Source organism: Lentinus tigrinus, assembly GCF_003813185.1.
Source record: "Lentinus tigrinus ALCF2SS1-7 unplaced genomic scaffold L226scaffold_2, whole genome shotgun sequence".
In the NCBI taxonomy this organism is placed as follows: domain Eukaryota; kingdom Fungi; phylum Basidiomycota; class Agaricomycetes; order Polyporales; family Polyporaceae; genus Lentinus; species Lentinus tigrinus.
This window is the reverse complement of record NW_027137911.1, coordinates 1,004,167-1,024,235: the sequence shown is the minus strand read 5'-3', so window position 1 is coordinate 1,024,235 and position 20,069 is coordinate 1,004,167. Positions and strand designations below refer to the sequence as shown.

The 20,069-nt window shown below is 56.1% G+C and overlaps 6 protein-coding genes across 6 annotated transcripts; 3 read left to right on the top strand and 3 right to left on the bottom strand.

Annotated features, from left to right (window-relative positions):
- Positions 1–343: 343 nt before the first annotated feature.
- L226DRAFT_452855 (uncharacterized protein) lies at positions 344–5,739 on the top strand (the record flags this gene model as incomplete). The annotated part of the gene is made up of 16 exons (XM_067675094.1): positions 344–408; positions 459–870; positions 923–1,050; positions 1,104–1,593; positions 1,646–1,744; positions 1,796–2,495; positions 2,538–3,047; positions 3,103–3,515; positions 3,569–3,742; positions 3,793–4,041; positions 4,102–4,181; positions 4,233–4,534; positions 4,584–4,741; positions 4,791–4,854; positions 4,907–5,312; positions 5,364–5,739. The coding sequence occupies 16 exons, from the start codon at positions 344–346 to the stop codon at positions 5,737–5,739; spliced, it is 4,626 nt and encodes a 1,541-aa protein (XP_067541593.1).
- A 254-nt stretch (positions 5,740–5,993) lies between these two features.
- Positions 5,994–7,306, top strand: L226DRAFT_127053 (uncharacterized protein). Its single transcript, XM_067672233.1, has 3 exons — positions 5,994–6,788; positions 6,859–6,979; positions 7,043–7,306. Exons 1-3 carry the CDS (start codon positions 6,069–6,071, stop codon positions 7,069–7,071), a joined length of 870 nt encoding a protein of 289 aa, XP_067541592.1. The 5' UTR covers positions 5,994–6,068; the 3' UTR covers positions 7,072–7,306.
- Positions 7,307–8,125: 819 nt separating this feature from the next.
- L226DRAFT_452280 (GTP cyclohydrolase I) lies at positions 8,126–9,049 on the bottom strand (the record flags this gene model as incomplete). The annotated part of the gene is made up of 5 exons (XM_067675051.1): positions 8,126–8,255; positions 8,323–8,495; positions 8,563–8,672; positions 8,723–8,917; positions 8,974–9,049. The coding sequence occupies 5 exons, from the start codon at positions 9,047–9,049 to the stop codon at positions 8,126–8,128; spliced, it is 684 nt and encodes a 227-aa protein (XP_067541591.1).
- Positions 9,050–10,191: 1,142 nt separating this feature from the next.
- L226DRAFT_498945 (P-loop containing nucleoside triphosphate hydrolase protein) lies at positions 10,192–13,204 on the top strand. The gene is made up of 9 exons (XM_067677696.1): positions 10,192–10,706; positions 10,760–10,866; positions 10,925–11,528; positions 11,581–11,828; positions 11,881–11,987; positions 12,051–12,421; positions 12,500–12,577; positions 12,666–12,821; positions 12,899–13,204. The coding sequence occupies exons 1-9, from the start codon at positions 10,305–10,307 to the stop codon at positions 12,977–12,979; spliced, it is 2,154 nt and encodes a 717-aa protein (XP_067541590.1). The 5' UTR covers positions 10,192–10,304; the 3' UTR covers positions 12,980–13,204.
- A 3,977-nt stretch (positions 13,205–17,181) lies between these two features.
- On the bottom strand, positions 17,182–18,733 carry L226DRAFT_529468 (uncharacterized protein). Its single transcript, XM_067679608.1, has 6 exons — positions 18,568–18,733; positions 18,407–18,515; positions 18,211–18,356; positions 18,039–18,146; positions 17,815–17,991; positions 17,182–17,766 (listed from the first exon to the last, which is right to left on the bottom strand). Exons 1-6 carry the CDS (start codon positions 18,679–18,681, stop codon positions 17,320–17,322), a joined length of 1,101 nt encoding a protein of 366 aa, XP_067541589.1. The 5' UTR covers positions 18,682–18,733; the 3' UTR covers positions 17,182–17,319.
- Positions 18,734–19,315: 582 nt separating this feature from the next.
- Positions 19,316–20,058, bottom strand: L226DRAFT_126967 (uncharacterized protein). Its single transcript, XM_067672232.1, has 3 exons — positions 19,720–20,058; positions 19,512–19,670; positions 19,316–19,455 (listed from the first exon to the last, which is right to left on the bottom strand). Exons 1-3 carry the CDS (start codon positions 20,010–20,012, stop codon positions 19,386–19,388), a joined length of 522 nt encoding a protein of 173 aa, XP_067541588.1. The 5' UTR covers positions 20,013–20,058; the 3' UTR covers positions 19,316–19,385.
- Positions 20,059–20,069: the final 11 nt, after the last annotated feature.

Sequence of the window (20,069 nt, the reverse complement as noted above, 5' to 3'; positions counted from 1 at the left end):
CAAGCGGATGTCGTCTGCTGACGCTGGACAGATCTAAAGTACTGGGAGTCCACTGTAGCCTAGAGAGACCATGTCGAGCAACGCACGTAAAATGGTATGTGCACTCGTCAAACGAGTTTGTTTGAGTTGCGGCGCAGACAGCTGCAGTACTTACTCTTAACTGAGCGAGTAGAGTAGAGTACTTACATATGCGGCCGCGAGTAGTGTCATTGTCTTCCAAGACAAGCGTTTGTGCCACGTGCGTAGTCGCTTAATGCCGAGCCGCCCAACAGGCTCGGCGGTCTTCGCCACACCTGCTCATCACCTCTAGTCACGTCCTTTTCCACTCCCGGCACTCTCTTGCATGGATATCTTGGAGGATACACAGAAGTGTTTGGAGAGATGGGACAATGACGGCGGTGAAGAATGGTGCGTAGTTGAGTCGTTGTTCTAGTGCGGCATTAACGTCGTGGCGGTAGTCGCCAACTCGTCTCCGGCCCCCATTCTAATCCACACGACCCGGACTGCAATGTCGCGCTCACGACGGTATACCATGCATTGCTCTCATCTACTCTTCTATCCTGGTCCGCCAAAAAGTCGCTCTCGGTCGACGCCCTGATTGCTTTCGTCCGCTCCGTACTCGACCACCTACCCTCATCCTCCGCCGGGACGGACAAGAACCCGAATGCCGCGGCGTTTGGTGAGATTCTGGTGGACATCGTGTGGTCCATCGACGCGGAGCTGGAGGATATACTCGGGGACGCGAAGAGCGCGGCCAATGCAGCTGAGCAGGGCGCCTTGACGGCCGCCACAGTAGCCCAGGCCGTAAAGGCGAAGGAGAATGCGGAGTCTGACAAGGGGACACTCATAATCGTCGTCCGTAGGCTTCTGGTGCGTAAGCTCTCAATATCGCCTCGGTCTTGGTCTCCTGACGCCTCTGCAGGTGATTGGCGTGCTCGATCCCGATGTATGTCGGGAACGGCTCGACCTTGGACTGGTCGCAAGTGTTGGTTTGGTAGGAGACAAAGCAGCGTTCGAGAGGAAGGAGATCAGGACGCGCACAGGGCTCTTGTGAGTTTCTTTTGGGTTCTCATTGGCCACCCGGTGCTTACACGAGACGAAAGCTACAAGCAGAACAAGTTCAACCTGCTCCGCGAACAATCGGAAGGGTACAGCAAACTGACGACCGAGCTCACAAGTAGCTTGGGCCCTCCCCATTCCCCTGCAACGGGAAGTCCTGTCGAGTCCATGGAGATGATTGAAGCTCGCGCTCGTCCCACATGGGAGCGTGCCCTTGGCCTCATTGGTTACTTCGATTTGGACCCTAACCGCGCCCTGGACATCATCTTGGATGTCTTCTCTGTACATCTGGCGACGCACTATAGCTTCTTTCTCTCCCTGCTGTCGTTCTCACCCTGGGGCGGCCGGGCACGACGCCATGTCAAGCGGGAGGATATGTCCATCGAACCTGACCCTGAAAGGTACAGGGGGAAGACTCTTACAGAGGTGCTCAGGATAGCGGAGGCGCAGTCTGGCGTCAGGCCAGACGACGTCGACAGCAACCAGACGCGAGTCCTCGCCCAGGTCCTGGGCTTCAAGTTCACATACTATCAGGTTCGTCCGCCTGCTAACCTCAGCGCTATTGCTATTCTGACCCGAAGTGAAGAACCCGGACGTTACCGAGACCACCCCACAGAATCTGTACCTAATGGCCGCCATACTTATCCGGGAAGGATTCCTGTCACTAGAGGATCTTTACTCACATGTGCGTTCAGCGCTAGTGCATTTCTAGCAGCTCTTGACTAACCCCCTATAGATTGGTCCTGCAGACGACAAGATGGGCGATCTCTACAAGGCATATCTCGCTAATGTCGAGACACGGATCGCCGGCGCGAAGGTTAGCCAACTCGCGATGGCTGCTCCTCTGGAGTCCAGCGGGACTTCAAGCTCGAAGCCACGTGCAACTGCTGCAGCAGAGCCGAAGAAGGAGGAAGTAGTGAAGGAAGCACCGAACCAGAAGCTTGGGATACTAAACGCATTACTTTCTGTGGGAGCGTTGCGTCCTGCGATTGCCATGCTGTCGAAGTTCCCGTGGATGGTGGATGCTTACCCCGAGATTGCGGACTTGATGCTCCGCATCTTGAGGCATTCTGTGCAGCCGCTGTATGCCTCGCTACCGCTTGGTCTGGATAAGTTGGCTAGCTTCTCCAAGCCTCGGGCGCGGTACGGGGCCGCAGGCGTCGTCCCTGCACCTGAACGCAGACCGCAGTTGACACTGTTGGCACCGACCCCTCCATGCACCAGCGCGATTGAGTTCGTTTTCTTCTTCCCTGACTGGGTGCAGCGCGTCCCCACGTGCACTACCTATGATGACCTCTATGACGTCCTCGAGCCGTTGATGCGTTTCGTGGGATTGCATGTGTCACGCGACAACATCTTCCTATTGAAGCTCTTCCGCCTCGGTCGAACCCATATGGCCCTCGCAGTGAGTCGATCATGTAGAGCTTCTCCTTCATGTCAATTGACAACTTGCCTGTAGGCCAATACCGAATCTGGAGACAAGTTGGACTCCTTGCATCCCATCCGGCAGTTTTGGTACAAGATCATGCGACTCTACATCCTCCCCGCCCTGCCACTCATCCGAGGCAATGCTGTCTGTACCGCAGAAGTGTGGCACATCCTGCGGCAATTTGACACCGCCCTTCGGTGGCAGCTATACGGAGAATGGAAGTCGAACATCTACAAGTCGCATCCAGAGCTCCGCGTTCGATATGTGCAGACCAACAGGGAGTCCAAGGGCATCCTGCGGCGTCTTTCGCACAACACCATCGACACGCTGTCCGGAACCGTGGGCAAGCTGGCGCACTCAAACCCGTGTGTCTTCTTCACGAATGCCATAAACCAAGTCATGGCGTACGACAATCTCGCTGGGGTTATCATTCACGCTCTGAACTTCGTGACGGTCATGGGCTTCGACGTGCTCGTTTTTGTCATCCTCGACGCTCTTGCAAACCCGAACAAGGAAAGGGTGAAAGACGACGGTGTGAACACCTCCGATTGGTTGCAGAGTAAGCCGAGTTATGATGCTCTTCAATGCCGCACACTGAACACCATGTGGGATAGGTCTTGCCTCGTTCACCGGCATGCTCTTCTTGCGATTCAGCGCCGACCTTAACCCGATCCTACAGTACGTCGTACACCAGCTCCACAACGGGCAGACGACAGAGATCATCGTCTTCCGCGAGATCATCTGGAAGATGGCTGGCATCGAGCCGCTTCCAAGTTTGTCGGATGCGCAAGTCGCTGCGATGGCTGGTGGGCCTACACTCCGCATTGAGGCTGTCGCATCAGCTACTCGCGGCGCGCGGTCCGACACCGCGGACATCACTTTCAAGGCTCTTCCCAGACTCGGGAAAGCCCTCCTCGATTCTTCGCTAGCTCTTCCCCTCCTTGTTCAGGTCGCCCAACAGCGGCAGGCGTGCGTATATCATACGCCTGATGCCCACCTTAAGTCTTTGGCTAGCTTGTTTGACACAGTACGTGTTGCTTTAATCTCTGATTCCAAAGCTGTGCTCACGTATACTTCAAGACCCATGGAGTCCTCCTGCAATATCTCGAGTTGCTCAACACGCCGGCCGTCATCTCCCCTGAGGATTACGCAAAGAAGGTTGTCCCTCCGCTCGCGGAACTCCATGAGAAGTATGGCATTTGCGCACCCATCTGTATGCAGATCTACCGGCCCATTCTTAACGGTGCCTTGCTAGTACGTAGAACTGTTGTGAGACGCTGGCGCCGTACTGAACAGATTTGCAGTCCGCTGCGTTGGCGCTGCAGGAGAAGGAGCGCGTTGCAAGCCAAGAGGCTGAGAAGCGCCTCAAGGCAGCACTCACGGCAAAGCGTGAGCCCAACGCTTCTGCATCTCGACTCGCTTCCCCCAACCCCGGTGGGGAGAACACGCCAAACGGGGAGCCGAATGGGGAGCCCAAAGGTGTCGTCGGCGAGTCTCAGTCTGGGGATGTCGTCATGGAGTCCGGGGAAGAGAAGGCGACAACCCCGCCAGAGGTGGGTCCTATCAGACATTCACCTCATACATCAAATCAGCGATTGACACCGTTCATGCAGAACCCTTGGCTCCCCGAGCTCTATGCCCTCTTTGATGACGTCAAGAAGATTGCACCTGGCAATGCTGCAGAAATTATTGGGTGTGTTTCATTGCCAGAAAATCTCGGCTGCGTGCTGATGTCAGGATCCAGTCCTGCTTTCTACCTCACCTTCTGGCAAATGTCGACCTACGACCTCTCCCCTCCAGCGGCAAGATATGAGGATGAGTGCTCCACCTTGCGCACTCTCAGTCGCACAGAGGATTCTCTGTACATCGCCGCAGACCGGTCCCCGGATCGCAATCGGCGTATGACTGCTGCCGGTCATCGCGACAGGCGGAACAGGATAAACATGGTTGTGTCTCAACTCAACCAGGAGTTGAAGGACCAGACTGCTGCTCGGGCGTTCACCATCAAGCGGCTCGCGCGTGAGAAGCAGCATTGGTTTGCGCACAGTGGGTCCTTCCTCGTCTCCTCACCGGTATTTTCTCATAGTGCTATCAGATCCAAAGGCTGGAACTCTTGCTGCAGCTATCATCGAATACTGCATTCAGCCCAGATGTCTGATCTCGCCCATGGACGCGGACTTCTGCGCTCAGTTCATCAAGGTGATCCATCTACAGGGCACACCGGGTTTCTCTACCCTGAACTGCTATGACAAGGTGCGTTACAGCTCCGGTCGCTATCAAGCTGAAGCTGATGGTTCGCCAGATCCTGGGGGAGCACATCAAAGTGGTTGTGTTCTCCTGTAGTGAATACGAAGCTCGCAACTATGGTCGGTCAACGTCATCTTGTGTCAGCATCCATTGCTGACGGTACCGCTGTAGGTCGCTTCCTCCTAGGCATCTTGACCGATGTCGCGAAGTGGCACCAGGATGAGCAGCTGTTCCTGCAAGAGAATAGGACGAAGAGTGGTGGAAACACCGCATACCTTCCTGGCTTGCAACTGCGCTTCACAAACAAGTCGGTCATCGCGCAAGAAGACTTGATCAGCTGGAACGACTGGAAGCAGGTGGTCCGCAAGTGGCATCGCAAGCTCGGCAAGTCCTTGGTAGAGTGCATCGAGTCGGGAGAGTTCATGCACGTCTACAACACGATCATCGTCCTGAAGGAGATTCTGCCGATGTTCCCGGTATCATCCATCTACGAATTCAGCGGTGTTGGCTTGAGCAGAGCTATGGACAAGTTCGTGGACAAGGAGGAACGGGGAGACCTCAAGATTCTCGGTCGAGCGTACGTTATTTGCCTATGTCTGATATTTTCCCAGCTGATTGCTTGTTCTAGTTATTACGCTAGCTTGAAAAAACGAGAGCCCTTGTGGGCAGCTCCTTCCCATCCCAAGGTATATTCATCGTTATGTGATCATGGATTGAAGCTAAGCGACATCTGTAGAATGCTACTACAGCGCCTTCAAAGGGCGCCACACCCGCACAATCCGACAGGCCTCGTACAGGCACTCCCACAGCGCCCAGCTCCGCCGAGTCACGACGTCCTGCTCCACCGCCTACCGCCCCGTCAGCCCCGAAAGCTCAACTCGCCGGGGCGTCCAGCGCACCCTCACCTGCGCCTGCGGATAGAAGTAACACTCCGAACAGTACGAAGCTGGCCCTTGAGAGGTAAGATAGTCCTAACCAGACAAGCCATGCTCAAACTGTGCTAAGTGACACAAATAGCGTTCCTCGACCGGAGGTTGTCAAGAGGGTCAGACCGGAAGCAAGGGGGGCCCAGAACGGCACATCGAAGACAGATGCAATGGATGTTGACCAATTCGCCCCGGCATCTGCCATCCCGGACAACTTGGCCGCTCCGACTGCGATGAAAGCTGCGTCGCCCATTCCACCGTCAGTCAACGAAGCATTACGCCCGTCTCGTCCCCCAACCCCAAGTCAACCTGCGGTGGTCCGTGCTGCTGCACGGTCTGTCACGAATTCCCCACGAACATCTCAGGGTTCGCAGGATGCAAAGGGTCGTTCGGAGCCTCAACAGACCATGCCGCCGCCGTCTGAGCCTAGTCAGACGGTGTCCGCTCAGGAGCTCCGGGAGACCGCGAAGCAGAGCAGGGGCGGAGAGAAGGGGGAGATCCAGCCTCCCACAGAACCCCGAGGGCAAGGTAATCCTCCTGCCCCCTCTCCACGTCGCAGGTCGCCGTCTCCAACCAGTCGACCTGGGACGAGGAATCCAAGCGTCGACTCCAGAGCAAGTGGCGACCGGCGATCTGCTCGTAGTGGCGACAAGCCTGACGAGAGACGCCCCGATCGTGACCGCGACAATCGTCAAGAACCGCGCGACATATCGCGTCGCGAGAGTCGAGGCGAGCGCAGGGCTCGTGAAGAGCGCGAAAAGAACGATGAACGGGACAGAGGACGAGACCGACATGGGGACAGAGAGCGACGAGATCGTGATCATCCTCGCGATCGTGGTGAGCGTGACCGCGACAAGGAGCGTGATCGTGAACGGGATCGCGACAGGGACACCCATAGGGAGCCGCGCGACCGGGAGAGAGATCGTGACAGAGATCGCGACCGTCATCGCAGAGACGAGAAGGACCGCGAGCGCGAACCTCGCAGGGAGCGTGAACCTTCAGGACGCTCGGCCACGGCGGCCAACGTCCCTCCGACCGATGACCGTGGACTTCCAAACAAGCCTGACGTGAGCCGTCACAGAGGCGAGGATTCCCTCGGTAAGCGGAGGCGCAGCGGAGACGACGAGGTATGTTGCATTCAGTGCGGAATTGATCCAAGTCACTCATGTACTGAATAAGGCGGATCGCTCTTCTAAGCGTTCGTCTCGTAAGGACCATCACGAAGAGCGCGGCCGTCGTCCTTCTGACAAGGATGGGTACGACAGAAGTGGTCGCGACTCTGACCGTCGCAGGAAGGACCGAGATGGCGACGGTGACGGCAAGGGTCTCTCCATTGACACGAAGGTAAGTTGGCTGATAATATCATGTCAATTCACGCAAGATTCTCACCTTGCCCGCTCAGCTGGGTGAGAAGCGGCCTCCCGAAGGACCGGCCTCTGCGAAGACGCTGCCCCCCTCGACCCCGTCTGCGCCTCGCGCCATGACTGACGGCTCTCGGAAGGGCGACAGTCGCGACCGAGACTGGAAGAGAGATCAGCCACCGCATGCTCCTCCAGGCCCATCTGGCAGTGCACAGAATGGTTCTGAACCGAGCCAGGGCGGAAGCCTCCGTGCACGTATTGGGGAGAGGGACCCGCGTTCGCTGCCGCCAACGCCGTCTGGGCTACCGGGAGACAGGAGAGCAGATGGTTCTCGTGACGATGACCGAGACGGTGGTAGGAAGCGGACCATGTCCGGTACGTCATGCTGTCTCTAGACAAGTCGGAGCGTGCGCTGACTTTGATGGCAGATCGCGAGAGGGATGCTCCAGAAGTCCCTGGCAGTAATGACCCCGCTGCACATGCTCCCAAGCGACTGCGCATCATCCGGAACCGCTACGACGCTGCTCCAGGCGGCAGCGGTCAGTTCGCAAAGAAGGTGTTGGGTAACCAAGGGCTCGATGCCACGGCCGGAGAGAAGAATCGACAAGCCCGCAAGGACTAGTCATGCGTGGCTCCCCTACCTGTAGCATAACGTCGCGCATCTGGTTGTTATTGTATTATTCGCCTGATTGCTGTAATGTCAGGAACAGACTGTTATCCTTGCTCATTGGAAACATCTTGTAATACTGTGTGCTGTGTGTCCAGAACAAGTGCCTGCAATCAACCGCAAATACCCATTAGATTCATGACGTCCCAAAACGTCTGCGAGAACTATAAGAGACTCCCGCCCGCCACGACTAAGTAACCGATACTGCTAATGGTACAAGGTATAGACTAAATATGTGATCTGTGAAGTACAAGTTGAATTGTGTGAGTAAGTTATCGATGTTGGACCGATGTTGGAAGGGCGCTGAGTGGAGTTGGTGCTACATGAGTACAAAAATACAATGTTGAACTGCCACGATAATCCTTGCGAGTTGAATCGACGCAATGCGCGATATGTCGAGCCTTGCAGCGAATAGTGTAATGAATAGGAGATCGTTTTACCGACCCTTGATTAAGGTAAGGAATTCCTCTCGGGTCTTTTGCTGTGTGCGGAAGCAACCAAGCATGCAGGACGTTACTGTCACTGCGCCGGGCTTCTGGACTCCACGCATGGTCATGCACATGTGTCTGCGGCGTTGCATTAGCTCGTCAGTAGGGCTAAGGGCGGACATGGGAAAACAAGTGCGAAACTTACGTTGCTTCCATTACCACCGCGACACCACGGGGATGAATCGCTTCTTGGACGGCCAATGCGACCTGCTTCGTCAAACGCTCTTGCACCTGCAGCCTGCGACTAAACGTCTCGGCGATGCGGGCGAGCTTAGACAAGCCGAGTACCAGCTTGTTGGGGATGTACGCAATTGCAATCTACACATGGTTGAGATGCTTCTCCGAGCGCGGGACCGAGCAAGCGAAACAGGGCAAGGGTACGAACCTTGCCAGTGAATGGGACTAGGTGGTGTTCGCAGAGGCTGGAGATCTCGATGTCCCTCACGAGGACCATCTCGTCGTGATCCTCTTCGAAAACGGCATCGTTGATGATGTCTGGAAAGTCTGAGGGGATTGAGAACGCCGCAATGTGACCACAGACTTACCTGCAAGCCGTTCTTCATAACCACGAGTCATCCATAAGAGGGCCTTCGCATAACGATCCGGGGTTTTCATGAGGCCTTCCCGGTCGGGATCCTCTCCAATGCATTCCAAGATAGTGCGCACTGCGGCCGAAAGCTTCTTCTCGCGCTGTGCACGTTCTTCAGGGGTAGCGTGTAATCGCAAGTGTGTAGACTTGGCTTTGCGTGCCGTTAGGACTCCACACACATGTCCAGGGCATCTAGGGGTCGCTTACCGGGCCAACCTAGGCCGTTTGCATCCGGAAGCGGGCTCTCTGCTTTGATTGCTGAGGCCGCCTTGGATGTGTACATGGGTGTTGAGATGCCAGAGGGGGGGCGAAAACCGTAGCCTTCTCGTCTGGGCGGCGCATCCACATGACGTTGTGATGATCCCTCTCCTCGTTGCTCGTGGGTATCTTCACCGGGCTCTTCGGTTATCACATCGCGCTCGTCTTGCTGTATCCTGAGTTTCTCAAGACTGGCTGAAAGCCGGGTCTGGCTAGCGGGGTCGTCGAAGGACATGGTGGTGAGAGGAAGCAAATCTGCGCTGGCAAATCGAAATCGCTTGCGGGGGACCGGTCCAAATAGACGCCATGTGAACTTTGCTTCCAATCCGCCACGACTCGATATTCACCCTCTCACAGGAACACGTTGGCTGCTCAACGTCATCCTGAGTGCTAGTGAGGGACCGTGACTGAAAAGGACGATAGTGCCTCGCAACGAGAAGCCAGGAACGCCGATGATCACCCAGTAGATACTCGGAAGAACGGGGGCCAAGGTAGCAATACGTCTGCAAGGACTGCGCAAGGTACTCCATGTTTCTCAGACATCCGGATCTTCTGTAGAAGCCTTCAAGATAACCATTTTGAGTGTACAGTGTGACCCTGCCCGACTGGAGACGGGAAAATGCCGATGCGGTATGGTGACGCTCGGGGACCTACAGGGCGGCACAGCCTGAGGAATCGTGAACAACATGCTGGCACAATCCCGCAGTGTACCTTTGCTAGCCAGAAAGGATTCCCGGGATAAGCTGAGGTGCTCGCTAGTCAGCAGCACATTGACCTAGCACATCATGGTTCTCAGCATCATACGTTCGCAGTCGGAAGCGGCTGTCCTCATGTCCCCTGAAATGGAAGGTCCAAAGGCTGAGCGGCCTCAAGCCATCACCGTCGCCAAGCGAGGGGATGTGAAAGGCAGCTCGGGAGCCCGCCCGAAACCTCCCTGACAATTTGCAGTACCTGTTACGGAAGGTGAGTGAGTTGGCCGTGGGGACCATCTCATGTCGCCCTTTGTCTATCATTCCCCTTCCAAACATGTCTGACGCCTTACCAAACGGTCACACCGCCTATTCCTTACAGTTTGGTCCGGCCGGTCGCTTTCGGTACGAGCTTCCCATATACTGCCTCCGCTCGCCCGCAAATGAAGGCGCTGACGATCTCATCTCACAGCGAGACAATAACGCTCCTGTGCACGTCAGGAGTCGCTCCATGCCGAGGCGTTCTTCGTCCGTCTCTCTTATATGCCCGGGCATCGTCTGACAATTTGACCGCTCCTTTGCCAGGCTGCTATGCCCCACACGCTCACCTCCCTGTTACCTGATGTCACCCATGTCGCAGTCACTCTCGGGACCCTCCTCCTTCCCGGCTGCTCTCACGAACACCCGCTGAAACAGCCCCCCTCTCGCGAGCGTCTACGGAGGACTCCCGTAACTCCGGATTTGTACGGAGACTGGTTAACCTCGCGGAGAATGGGCTCTGATATGGAGTGCCTCACTCCCGGCGCGCAGCGACCCCTCACTCCCCAAAATATCGCGTTGGCGTATACTTTATTGCGAAGCTGTACGCCCGAGATCCTCTCTTGCTTGTGGGACATGCACCCGTATAGAATAACTCTAATGGTCTCCATGGACCTTGTGCGCGGAGTTCTGCCTGCGTTCCGGGGATATTCGCAGGCTGTCATGGTGGACGAGGTTAGTACTACAATCATCTACCGACGGGATGATACTTTCTAACCGCTCAGTAGCTCCAAAAAGCGATTGTGTCCGGCAACTTCACAATAGCGCATCTCTTATGTCAGACCGCCCTCGAGCTCGCACGGATGGCGGGGGAAGCAGCCTTGGACTATCTCGCGTGAGTTGCTCGCCGCATCCTCCCCGTCGTCTTCCTTTGGCTTAGCACCATTCGCTAGGTCATCCAACGAAAATATAGTGCAGACATCTGCTCGCTTCCTCGTAGAACGTAAGCAGATGGAGCATAGATTGCGCTTAGATGTGCCCACTCTCTCGGATCCCCATATTCGCGACCTTCTGCAGGAGTCCGACATATTCGTTCGATCATTCAACGGTTTCTCCGCATTTGGACTCTTCTCCCCTTTCGACTTCATGCGCCTAATCAGTTTGCTGTCCGAGCTGTTCACCCACATCTGGGTACTCTCTTCTCTGACCTTCGGCGGTACACCAATTCACGTTATAATCCTTTCCGTTACTCTATCAGCTTTACCGGCCGTGCTCTCCTGGATAGCCGGCGAGCGTAATTCCTGGATTAACCCTAGCAGTCATCTGGAGGCGAGAATATCCGCAAAACAGGAAGCCATGCGTCGTCTGGCTCATAGCGACGTGTACCGACCCGAGATCATGCTATTTGACCTCGGGCCCTGGATACTCAGAACATGGTCACGCGCGAGGAAGGCTCTTCTTGGGCTCGAGCGTCGCCAGAGTGGTTGCGACGTTGGCTTCACTTCTCGTCTGCTCTCACGTGTATATCTGTCCGGGACGTTCTCTGCCTTCCAGAATGTCAGTGGAATGTTGCGCAACAATTCCGAGTTACGCTAACGTTACGTTCCAGATCCCTCTATTGCTCGTCCTTCATTCGACCTCTACGACCGTTGGAACCTTCACGTTGTATCGCAATACATTGCAGGGTCTCTTTGTCACGGCTGAGGCCTTAGTACACACGCTCAGGATGACGTTCCAAGGGGTCTTCCTCATGGGTGCATTCTGCGCCGCCACCACTCTCCGACCTCGGCTCCAGCCTGAAGCGAGCAGGACAGTCCCATACCAACATTCGGGCATGGGGATGGCAATTGACGTCAGGTACGCGATGAATGGACCTGTCTCCCGTTTGTGTGGCTAAACATTCTGGCAGGAACCTCTGCTTCACCTACCCCGGCGGCTCGAGTCCCGCTCTCAAGCACGTCAATCTGTCCATCAACCCAGGCGAAGCACTTGCGATTGTGGGGTATAACGGTTCCGGTGCGTCGCCACTGCGTGGCTGCTGTCTCGGCTAGGACTCAATGCGGCTCGCGCAATGCTTAGGCAAATCAACGCTCGCCAATGTACTTCTGCGCATTTTGGACTTCGACAGCGGGGAACTCCTCGTCAATGGGGTCGACATCCGCCATCTCCAACCGCGCGACTTCCATGCGCACGTCTCCGCGGTGTTCCAAGGCTTCTCCAGGTTCAGCACCACGGTCAAGGCCAACGTCGGGCTCGGTTACGTGCCGGACATGAGCTCGGTGGAGGCAGTCGACACGGCGCTGGAGCTCGCAGGCGCGGGCGACCTCGTACGATCGCTCCCGGACGGCGTCCGCACTCGGCTAGACGGGGATGGCTCTGACCGCAGCTACGAGGCGTTCTGCGGCGACGGTTCGTGCCGAAGCAAGCTTCACGGCCTGTCCGGCGGCGAGGTAAGGTTATCTTGGAAGCCCTGCCGTGTCGTAAAGTACAGTCACTGACCTGCACCCCGCATCGCCATCCTGACGTAGTGGCAACGGATAGCCATCTCGCGAGCGTTCATGCGTGCACGGCGACCGGAGGTTGAGCTTCTGCTCTTCGACGAGCCCGTACGTACTTGTTTACGCCCTTTCCCGAATCGTCCGTTCCTTCCCGCGGCCCTCGTCCCGTGAGCTCACTGTCCCCTCTCTTTCACAGACTTCCTCCTTGGACGCGCACGCCCAGAAGCACGTCTTCGACACCATTGAGCAAATTACGCGCCCCAACGGTGATCGGACGAAGACCGTGATATTCATCACACACCGACTGGCCACAGCGCGCCGAGCAGACAAAATAGCCATGATGGAGAGCGGGGTAAGTAATTCCTCTATCGTTGTGCTGTTCTGTGCTCACGAGAGCCACATTCTCACCACACGTCCACTTGCACCCAGACTGTCGTGGAGTTCGGCACCCACGAAGAGCTTCTCGGTCTAGGGGGTAAATATGCTGCTCTATATCGTGCTTCTGTCTAGTGCAATGCAAGAAACGTTCACTACGTGGGACTTTGCTACATTCTTGGAGTACGGTACACTGTACGGGACGATTGCGATGGTGGTGTACCATGAGATGCATGTGTATGGTGGAGGCAAAATGGACGAAGTGGGGAAAAAAAGTAAAGTAGACATCATACATGGTTGAGTTGCAGCACTTGTCTAGAAATACCGATAAGAATAGTTATATCATGATGCATGCCGCTGCTTCTCCGAATTATAGTCCCTGCATCCCCCGTTGCTTGTGATTGAAGTACGTCAGTACGCCATCGTGCAACGCCGCATCGATACCGTTCGCTTCGGCACTAGCCGACGTGGGCAGCCTCTCTACATCCTCGAGCAGGCCAAACGTCCCCACGAGCAGACCGATGTCTTTCACACCCTGTATCAGGGAGGGAACGCGTGCCTGGCAAGGCGTCAGCATCGCCCGTGCCCTACCAAACGGAAGTGGACGTACCAGCAAGCCGGCATCCAAGAAGACGCCCAGGAGATTGTTCATCTTGCTGAACTCGACCGCAGCGTCCAGGCTCCACAGCCGGTGGTCGTGCACATCGTCGGTGTCCAGCGCCGTAGCGCTTGGCAGCCCACGGCTCGTCTCCCCGCACTGGGAAGCGAGGAACACAGGATCTGCAATGCCAGAAAGAGCTCAGTAAGGCCCGCACGTTGCTTATTGTACAGCGGCGAGAGAAGGGTGACGTACAGTTTGGCTGTTTCCAATTTAGCGCTGCGCACACGTCCGGGGCGAAGGACGTAAAGACCACCGGACGACGCCCAATCTGCCCCTCTAGGGCCGATGTGTCGTAAACTGTGCGTAAGACTGAGTTGACGACATCATTCAGGTCGAGCTGGTGTCGCAGGGAATGCCGCTGTCGCACTCGTGCGGGCGCGTATGCTAGCTCCAAGCAGATGCCAAACGCCGCGGGTACAGTCTATGGCGGCAGTTGGTGAGAAGTTTTGACAAACAGGAGTCCGACATACCCGCAGTAAGTCTTGCAAAGTCATCATCGACGTAGCTAATCGTTTTCCCCACTGCGATGGCGATGCAGTCATATCCGAGAAGGCGCCATTTCGACCTAATCGCGCCGCCAGCGACTTGAACTGCGCCAGCGTCACGTCGGCCACTCCCAGATCATAGTGGTCATCTGGCAGCTTCCAATCTGCGAACACTACGGGGTGCAGGTCCCGGGTAACCTGGACGGTGACATAGACGTAGCTTCCAGTAACCGAAGAGTGCGTTAGGGAGTGACCAGAAGCCACCGCAAGCGTGGGGTTTGACGGCGATGTCTGCGCGGAGCCGAGAGCCCTGCCATGTTGTGGTGGCCGGGGTGACAAAAGCTTCGCACTACTTGCACCGGGCACCGGCATGGCGAGCGACTTCCAGTAAGTCTCCACGGCACCTCCGATCTCGAGCTTGACTCCGCTGAATGGGTTGATGACATTAATCTCGAACGACACCTTCCGTGCATGTCATGTTAACTTGGGCCTACGTGGATAGATGGCTGTAGACACACACCTCACCGATCACATGTAGCCGTGGGTCCAAGATGGGCAACGTGAAAGGCTGGCTATTTGGCAGATTCTGGAAGAGGTGAGGAAGGGCCGTTGCGCGACCGATAGTCTTCGTGCCGAAGTTGGGATACAACGAGAACTCTAGAGACATCGCACTCGGTGATGGGACCTGGAAGGAGAACATGATCTTCTGGTCGCGGATAGGGAGGGGAATGCTATATGGAGCCGAGGTCACCGCGGGCGTAGCAGTCATGACAAGCTTCAGCAGCGGCGAAGCATGAAGATACCGGTCTTCATACTGCGGCCCCGCGAGCGGATGTCGGAGACGCACGGCGGGTGCTGCCTCCACACTGGTGTCCTTGTAATGTGAGGTCAAGTGGCCAATCGTGACCTGGACTAATGAGGTCCTGTCCAAGTAATTGTGGCCATAGACACGATACGGCATCATGGGAGGAGGTAGGTAAAGGGAAGGAATAGCATCGATGTCGGAGTCCGTACCAGTGGACCGTTGCGTGTTGGTGAGAGGAGATGTCTGCGATACAGGGAGTTGCGCGGCTTGGGCCCTGGCGGCAGCTTCGACAAGCAACGCGACGCAAGACCGATGGCCGTACCACGCAGCGTAGTACATCGGAGAGTTCCCGGCCTCATCGGTTACATTGATGCGACTTCCGACCTCCAGCAGAACGCGAAGACACGATTCACGTCCAAATCGCGCAGCATGGAAGAGAGGCGTCCATTCGTTGTACTTGTCTGGCACGTCCCACCCGTCATGACTGGCGAGTATACGGCAGATGTCTGCGTGACCCTCCTGAGCTGCGAGGTGGATGGGGTACTCGCCATTGGTATTTGATCGACTAGGCGCTCCATACTGCAAGAGCAACACGACGACGTCGATATGACCGGCCCTCGAGGCAAGCGATAGTGGCATGAGGTCGCTATTTGAGCTGGGATTCCGGACCGAGACTTTGCCCTCTTCAAGGAAAGCCCTGACGCATAGGACGCATCCTTTGAGCGTCGCGTAAATGAGAGGCGTGCAGTTGTCCACATCGACGACATCAGGAGGGAGCCCAACCTGGATGAGTCTGAAGCAGACATCTCCGTGACCGTGCATTGCCGCATAGTGAAGGGCAGATCGCCCATACGCGTCGGTCTTGTCCTTCTGTACTCCACCATCAAGACAGAGGTTGACTAGACGGAGAATTCCGGCGATGGCTGCCTCGTGCAAGCATGTACGACCGTTGATGTCGTCGACGAACGTGTAGTCGAAAGGCGTGGCTGTTGAGGCTAGTATCAAGTCCGCTAGATCTTGGGGAGCGTCGATAACGGCCTTCCAGAGGATACGAGTGACGTGATTACGCGCTTCTCGCGTCTGAGCCAAAGAATCAGAGTAGCGAACGATGTCTGCTATGACAGCCCTGTCACCGTCAGCAACAGCCTTGCGAAGATTACTCTCGAAGTCATAGAAGGGCGTCATCTGCGCGTTCCGGTCGATGTTGAGCTGGTGGCTGAGGATGACATCCTCTGCAATGGCGAGCTCGCCGCCCAAGCCGACGGATAGGTCTGTCATATCCAACAGACAAGCAGCGACGGTATCCGCCAATTCCGAGATGAGCTGCACCGGACATGTGAACGTGCCTTCATGGTAGTCAGGGATCCCGAGCGCACCTGTCTGTTGAATACCGGCTGCACCTCTACCTGACGGGCCAGATAGAGCTCCTTGGTAGATGAACGAGAGCGCTTGTCCCATTTCTTGAGGATCTTGCGAAAGCCCATAGCATTTATCTCAACGAATTGCTGTTGAGGCGGGATATGTGGATAATGAGCACGAAGACACACAGGCGCGGGCATCTACCTGCAGCTTTCCAATGTCCCGCTCCAGCAAGCGAAAGCCCTCCTCCACAGCACTCCATTCGACGTGGTTCTTGGTCGCATCGTCCATCGAGTCGGGCATGACCCGCATGGCAGCGGCACGCCGCTTGGAGAGGAGCGTCTCGAGGCGCAGCTTGAGCTCGGCTTCTTTCTCAAGGTAGAACGCGTTGATCTAGCAGGAGGCACATGGGGTCACGCGAGGGGATGATTGGACGCGTGCTCTACGCTATTGGAGGTAAGAGCTCACCTTCTCTAGCTCTCGCTCGAGCTTGAAGAAGAACGCGGCCTTGTGGGCCTGAAAGCTCGGTCCTCGCTCATCGTCTTGACCCAGAGACGCGTAGAGAGGAGGTTCCTCTGGGTCTCGTGCCTCGAGCGTGGTCTGACGAGGGGTCTGGGGAAGCGTCGGGGAAGCGAGGAGGTTTCCCGGGCGAACGCTGCTTTGGGGCGCGAGTGCTGCGGCCTCGGAGGGCGGGCGATTTGCAGCGAGCGAGGAAATGATTTTCTTGAGGGCCTTGTAATCCAAGTAATAGGCAGACCAACCCGGGACCTGCTCAGCCTGGATCTGCTTCCCGAACTGCAGAGAGGGGATGGATTTCAGCGCGGGGGGTTGAGAGAGAAGGCGGGGATATGACCTTCATGATGGGAGGAAGCTACGGGCTTGCGGCGAGAGACAGGCAGCGAGCAGAGATGGCAGAGAGAGCTGGACAGCAGGCAAGGCTGAGCGGCCCCATTGGGCGACCTGAAGGCGTATTTGCCCAAGCAGCTCGAGGTGCAGGAGGCCTGTCCGACCCACGTGCACTGGAATTAGCCCCTGCGCGCACCCAATTCTGTATCTCGATTATCTACCCGACCCTACAGCCGCATCCATTATCCGGCACTCACACGAACGTGCGTTCGATCGTCAAAATCACATTGGAAGCTGCTGCTACGCCGGAATACATCCCTCACACGAGTATCTTCCTCAGCTGCCACATACGCGCAGGCATCAGCGTCACCGGACACCGCCCGTCTTTCTCCACCCAGTCGTGTGCGCACCGGTAGCAGAACACATATCCCGACGGAAATGCCGTCGCGTTCGAGATCGTGTCCCGACACAGAGGGCACGTTCCGTACTCAACGTCGTCCACCCGGACCCCCTGCGGATGTGGCGGATGGAGGCGCGGCGGCGGAACGATTGGCCCGACCGGTGATGTTGACAGCGAGCGCGCAGGTGACGACGGCGAATACCACCATTCGAGGAACTTTATAAAGAATATGGCGGTAGGCAGGAGAACCTTCAGCGAGTCCAGGAATAGCCGTGGCGATTTCCACAGGATGCGTTTAAGCACCTCCAGAAGCCCGCGGGGTTTCTGCGTTGGTGGTGGTCTTCGCGCCGAAAGTTGGGCCGCACGCTGGACACATGTTAGAAAAGCCACCGTGAGCGCAGATCGGCCACTCACCAAGTCGTCTGCGCTGACCCTGCGCAAGTCTACCCCAACCCATGAGAGCCATGGACGGTAGTACGGTGTCCGTTCAAAAAGGTACGCGATATTGTAGACCAGTAGCCAGACTTCGAATGTCGTATTCAACCACGGGTATGCTGCCTTGTACGCTCGCTTGAGACTGCCTCTCCACGACTGTGCACATTAGACGATCATCTTTATGAACAAACGTTCATGCTCACCTCGTCCACTGGAGTATGGCGCGTGTCCTCAATGAGGTCCGTCTGAACGCCGCCCCCCAATTCTTCGAAGTAGTCCTGCGCCTTCGCGCGGATGTACGGAAGCCCCACCTACATGCGTCCGTAACTTGTTGCTCAATCGCACGGTCCGAACCGGGGAGATGAGGACACGCACCAGAAAGAATAGTGACCGCCATATTTCCCTGTCTCTCAGTTTCTCCTCAGCGATGATTCCTCCTACAGCACTCCGCGCACGGTCCGTATTGAACAGTGGAGCTCGCCTCCTCTTCAGGCCGTAGAAATTCTCTGCAAATGATGCCCCTGCATGGCATGTCCATCTCCAATCTGTCAGAAAGGAAGGACCTGCGTACCTTGCGTGCGGAGATAATGTCTCTCGACGAAGAGCATCAAAAGTGCGTAGAACTCTTCATGTCGGTTCACTATCCGTAGGAGGTATCGTGGGTATGATTGCGCGAACACCTAGGACGCGTTGAGTTCCGTGCTCCGCGTATGATGACGCGACGTCCCTCACCGAGAGGACATACTTCAGCGCAGGTTGCAGCAGGTCCCTCAATTGCTCCTGTGCTACCAGTTCAAAGAGCGTCGGCTTCAATGGGTCATCTCCGGCATCATTGAAGAACTCCATTGAGGTACTGGTCAGGAGAGAGAGCAAGAGGCCTGTAACAGTGATGGACCGGAGGAAAGGATGGCAAGAGTGTGGGGAAGCAAGTCCGAGTCTTTCGGAGTTGGCGTCTCGCTGGCGGCGAAATCATATGCCTCTAGTCCACTCCCTCAACGAACTGCAACAGACCTCAAGGCGGCTTCTACCACCGACCCATCTTCCATCTCAACCAGTTAGCAGGTTTATATCACAGCTTTATCAATCCCACAAGAACGAAGTCTGTTCCTTGTCAGCATCGTCGAGCTGGACAGACTCCGACCACGTCCAGGAAACATCATCATCCCCTTCATGCTCGACTTTATCTCCTTGCAGGCGACGAATCTTCAGTGTTTTGACCTGGGGTGCACCGGTCTCGAGTTCCTCATCTTCCGCTCGCATCTCCTCGTCTGCGTTTGGTTCTGGCCGTGCACCCCATAGTCAGCAAGCCATCCTAGCTGTTCAATCGCAAGCTCACCCTCAAGGAACTCGACCCGCCACTCAAAGTACCGCTCCAACAGGACAGATAGCGTGTCCCGGCTGGGTGACTGATTCTCTTCGGACTCGCCGAATGACAGCTTCTTCAAGATGGGCAACTTGAGCTCGTTCAGACCCGAGTCAAACACCACCAGTCGCGATACTGTCTGACTGCATGTATGTCGGATCGTGGACCTCATGCGATGCCTATGAACCTACCAACGAGGTGACCACGACGCTGTGAGAGCCAGAGCGGATGAAATGACTGAGAGGTATGCAGATACTCTGTCCAAAGCCACGGTCAGAAGAATACTGATGAGATGGACCGAATTACACCGTACGTGGCATCCGAAGCTTGCGCGGTGAAGTACTCGGAGATCTCGTGCAGGACCAGCAACGTTGGTGCCGTATCAAGCGTCGTTTTCGCATGATGCAATACATCGTCGTACTCATGGAGCATAGACAACAGCATACGCAGATGAGCCAGACTCGGTGGGTAACTACACACACATCAGTATGCTACACACAAAACGAATATACAGAACGTACAATATCTCTACTCTTTGAGCGGCCGCAGCGTTCCGGCCATGGCCACCATATTCGGTTATGAACGCATCATTCAAGTCAACCAAGTCATTCTTGAAAGCATCGCGGCGCGGGGTCAGAATGATGGCTCTGGCCTCGGGGTCGTCAGCAGTATGCGATAGCAACAGGTGAATCGGGGCCGATGCATGGTAGAGGCCCTTAACAAGCAGACTCTGATATTCAGGGAGAGGCGGACAAGGCCTTGGGAACAGAGAGGTCATTTGAGGCCACGAGTTGTAGCCTCGGAAAGCTGACATGGACGGGGAGGCGAAGAAGAGGAAGGGGACTCTTGAAACTGAACTTACTGCTACGGC